The following is a 4,539-nucleotide window of genomic DNA, read 5'->3' as shown; positions in this document are numbered from 1 at the left end:
TCCCTCCTCGCTTTTCCCAAACATGATGTTTTACTGCAATTTAGTACCAAAGCCATTATAAATATGGATTAAAAACATGCCTTGCGAAAAGTGAAAAAGTAAGAACCATACCCCCCACCCTAATCCCTATTGAGATTCTGCTGGGCTAGATATTTGGACTGATGCCCGCAGAATCCTCAGCGGGCGTCAGTCCAAATATCTAGCCCAACAGAATCTCAACAGGGATTACCCCCCTCCCTTCGTTTTTTCAGATAAAAGTGTCAATTATTTTTCTGGGTATCCGTTTAAAAAACGATGCTGCATGCATGATGACTAGATTAGACTAAATGAATAAAATTTGCTTTATAAACTTCTTGGAAATGGTAGGCTCTTTAGAACCATCTGATTAATGTTTATAAACTCAATGAGGGTTTCAAAAAGGAGGACTCCCTTCCTAATCGTTCCCTAAAAATTCCCACCCTCAACTTTTCTGGATTTTTTTTTGACGATAAAAACTCTGACTCCTGTGCTCGGGTCATGGAGCAGTGAGGGATCTTGTTCTTGCCAGCATCTACTGCGACATGGGACCTCGGCTTATACAGTCTCATCCGAAGGACTGGTCCCCACGTTCAACTCCTTAATTACTTCCCGACTCATTCCACGCGAGCGACCATCTGTTTTAAAAAAAGATTTAAAAAAATCTACTTAACACATGATCACTTCAAAGATTTTTAATATAAATTTTCCGTTTATACAGCATATAATCTAATGTGTATTTTACAAACTATACATGAATAAATTTGTCAATACATTTTCAAGTTCCAGAATATTTTCTAAATGAGGGAAGGGGGTTTATGCCCCTTAAAAAAAGTCATCCAAATGCAAAAGACCTATTTTTTTGTGTGTATTGAAGCGGGGGCTAATGGACATTAATTCCTTGTTAAACTGTTTCAAGTTTGTTTATGATACTTCTACTTATTTACGAAAGATTCATAACTCCTGAAGGGGGTTGGTGGGCAGGGTTATTTCTTGATTGTTTTACTGTATAAAATTCATAACTGAAGGTCTGAGGGGGCCAGAACTCTCAAACTGCCCACTCCTTCCTGCCAAATCTCCCAGTAACACAGCAGAAAAGGCTTTTAAAAATGTTGAAACATTATTCAGGATTGTTGGGAGTTTTAACAAGAGTATACCCCTGCTAATATATTGTATTTACAAACAGTCTTATGGACAGACATGAAATTAATTTGTATATTAAACAATTCACGAGTATTTATTTATATGTTTATGATACGAATTGGGGAAAAGATAAAACTGTTAAGAAGGAATTAACTTGCCACCCTTATAGCACCCCCATTTCGTCTTGCATAATTTTCAAATCACGAAAGTACAATTTACATGTCACCAGTTGACAAATCGCAAATCTACAAATTACATGAGAATATTGGCAAAACTTGCATTTAACACTGTCGAATTAAGTAGGATAGTTACAATTAATAAATTGTGATAGAATTTTTGACAAATTTTAAAATTATGATTTACAATTTACAAATTCAGGTTTACAAGTGTACATTTTAAGAATTACAGAGTTGGAATTTCAAACCTGTTGGCTCTCCATAGAATGTAACATGAACATTGGGTTGTAGGAATGACAGTTTGTTAATATGAGGTAAGCATAGTAAATCAATAACTTGCTCTTTGAGTGGTAGGTATAACCATGATAACATTTCTGCAGAGAGATTCAGGTTTATGTATCACAAGAGATGTTTTAAAAATTAAGTAAATATTTTTTTGGTATTGATGAATCCTTAATTAATTAACTTACTAGAATACACTAACATATGATTATTTTTCTTTGGCTATAAAAATTATTTTCTTTGTACAGAAAAGCATGACTTGATTGTCAGGGTCAACAAATAGATTATAACCCAGAGATGCTTGGATCTATATCATTTTATGAATTCCAAATATAAGTAAAGAAGAATGTTGATAATTTTATTATGTTCATTAAAGTGTGTCAAAACATTATTATTTCTTTTTGAGGCGGTTGCAATCTTCAGGAGAGGTTTGTAGAAAAGTTATAACTCAAGTGATTTAGCACACACAAACATGTAGTATTCCTGGACTTATCTAAAATTATATATGAGCAAAGTTTAGTGAGGCTGAATCAGAGAAGATTACTTTAAGACACAGTTTTTGAAAAAAAATGTTATATTGACATCAAACATATGTTAAATTAATATCAAACTCATTTGAATACATTCATCTTTGACAAACAAGGAATATGACTACCTATATGCAAGACCATTCTTTTGTGAATGCACTGACTTGTATTATCCTTAAAATGCTACATTATACCATGGTATACAGTACAATAACATCACTGCATATATTTGATTTTCTTCACTTGTCTTCTTATCCACTGAGCAACAAACAGATTGTCATTTGTATCTAAACATAGTCCCATTGGACCACTCAGTCCACATTCTATGTAACGGAGGAACTGTCCATTCTGGTCTATGATGTGAACACAGTTATTGTTATCATCAGCTGTAAGGATGTGACTCTGACTGTCTGTGGTGATTCCTAGTGGACTGAATGGTTTGTTCTTTGGAGCAGGAGTATGTCCATTGTACCTGAATTTGATCAACAAAATGTAGAAATTGTTAACGTTTATTCATACTTTTTAAAAAGGATTTGGTAGAATTTCAAAAGAAATATAGTTTTTGTATATATCATGTATATAGAATTATATTTTGGTATCAAGAGTTTACAGTCTTTGACACTACTAACTGATTTGTTACTGAAAATAATTGTACTTTAATATGGACAATTTTGTAAAATTCTGTATATGAAAAAGACTATCTGAGTTGTAGAACATTTGTCTTATCCTAATGACTTTGTCAGTAAAATATGTTCAATTCAAAGTGTACCTGAATCTCAGTTTCCCGGCCTGATTGACCACCACTACTTCTCCAGCTTCACGGTCAGAGACACAGATATCCAGGATCCTGTTCTCAGTTATATAACTACCAGATGAATAGAGAGGTTTACCGTTATCATCAAACTGAATGGTTTGTTTCTCTGTGGAGCCAGAGTAATGGACAACTTTTGTTCTTTTATCATCACTGACCATGATAACCAGGTCATCAGAGGAGGTACTACAGACACCGCGAGGTCTCCAGTTCTGTAGTCTGATCACCTCCTTTATCTTCATATTCTTCACAATGTTCACAGTTCTATCATTGGTATCGATATAAACTAGATCTCCACTTTTTGTCACTGCTATGTCAGATGGTTCGTTCCCTGACTTGGTTCTGATTGACTTGAGTAATGATCCCAGATTGATGCTGAAGAGTTTCATGATGTTTTCATCTCCACTTGTCCAGATGTCTTCATCACTTAGACAGGCCACACGGTAAAGGTCTTTATACCCAGTGTGTATGGTGGTGACAGCCTCTGGTTTATCAAGCAGCTGTTTAACTGGAGAAGAGGATCCAGCTTTTGGTGATTTCTGTGCTGTCTTCATGCTGTACCCATGTTTATCTGAAGTAAGAGAACTTAGTTCTAAAGCTCCAAACCTGTCATGAAGTTCTTTTTCATGAATTTTCCCTGGCAAGAATTTAGGTAAAGATGGCACAATTTTCTGTGGAAGCATTTGGTATCTCTCTTTATTGAATTTAGTCCCAAACAGTTTTGACAAGTCATTAGTGTCTATGGTGGCATTAACTGCTTTAATTTCATCCCTGATGTCAGACATTGTCTTGGTTATTTCATCCAGATGTTTCCGTAGAGTTTGTAACTGTGTTTTTTCATCTCATCAACTTCATCTTTAAGTTTCTGGACAAGTTTGTCAATTTCTCTGTGCCAGTCCTCTCCATGTTTTGTTATGGCCGTTGAGAGATCTCCATATTCCTTTTCTAACTGACTCATTCTGTTTTGTACATCAGAGGCAATGTCCTGGTAGGTGGGATAAATTGTCTCTTTTAATTCGGTATGTTCTTTGATTATTTTGTTCTTTTTTTCATTCAGAATTTGCAAAATTGTAAAAAATTTATGACCAAGATGTTGATCAGATGCAATGCAAGTGTTGCAAACAGGAATGTCACATTGTTTACAGTACATTTCACATCGTTCTTTATCATGAGTTGCACATCCAGGGTAGAGGGGGGTTGATTTTCTGGACTGAAATTTGACGATTTTGTGATCCTTGGATTCATCTGTTGAGATGTGTTCTCCCACACAGGCCTTACAAATGTTGACAAGACATGTATCACAGTGCATCTGTACTACAGCGGTCTCACACAGGTCGCATCGCATCACGTCTTGGGCACTGGTACGGGGGTCCATGATTAGAAGGTTTGTGCCTTGAATATACAAAAATCTTTGTGAATATTTATTGACAGATAAGATATGATATAAAACAAAAAAATATAACAGAAATGTGTTTCAGAAAAATTAAAAGCTGAATATCATGAAGTATAAGGCTATTTCTTATGATCAATTAAATCGTTCAGTTATTCAAAAGATTAAGCAAAGAGTTTAAATACTGAATCAGAA

The 4,539-nt window shown here is 35.0% G+C and overlaps 1 protein-coding gene across 1 annotated transcript; it reads right to left on the bottom strand.

The window, feature by feature from the left end:
• Window positions 1-2,066: 2,066 nt before the first annotated feature.
• LOC134250046 (uncharacterized) lies at window positions 2,067-4,329 on the bottom strand. Its single transcript, XM_062732405.1, has 3 exons — window positions 4,078-4,329; window positions 2,913-3,781; window positions 2,067-2,615 (listed from the first exon to the last, which is right to left on the bottom strand). The coding sequence occupies exons 1-3, from the start codon at window positions 4,327-4,329 to the stop codon at window positions 2,360-2,362; spliced, it is 1,377 nt and encodes a 458-aa protein (XP_062588389.1). The 3' UTR covers window positions 2,067-2,359.
• Between the last annotated feature and the right edge of the window lie 210 nt (window positions 4,330-4,539).

This window comes from Saccostrea cucullata, unplaced genomic scaffold (assembly GCF_032062105.1).
Source record: "Saccostrea cucullata isolate Sc308-1 unplaced genomic scaffold, CSIRO_AGI_Scuc_v1 ctg17558, whole genome shotgun sequence".
NCBI lineage: Eukaryota > Metazoa > Mollusca > Bivalvia > Ostreida > Ostreidae > Saccostrea > Saccostrea cuccullata.
Note: the sequence above shows the minus strand (reverse complement) of the source record. Positions and strands in the feature narration are given on the sequence as shown.

Excerpts from the sequence above, each read along its gene's own strand:
- LOC134250046 (XM_062732405.1), bottom strand. The coding sequence starts at position 4,329 with ATGGACCCCCGTACCAGTGCCCAAGACGTGATGCGATGCGACCTGTGT. Across the intron at positions 3,782-4,077 it reads GTAAACAATGTGACATTCCT|TTACAAACTCTACGGAAACA; the intron begins GTTTGCAACACT and ends GAAAAAACACAG. Across the intron at positions 2,616-2,912 it reads GCCGGGAAACTGAGATTCAG|GTACAATGGACATACTCCTG; the intron begins GTACACTTTGAA and ends GATCAAATTCAG.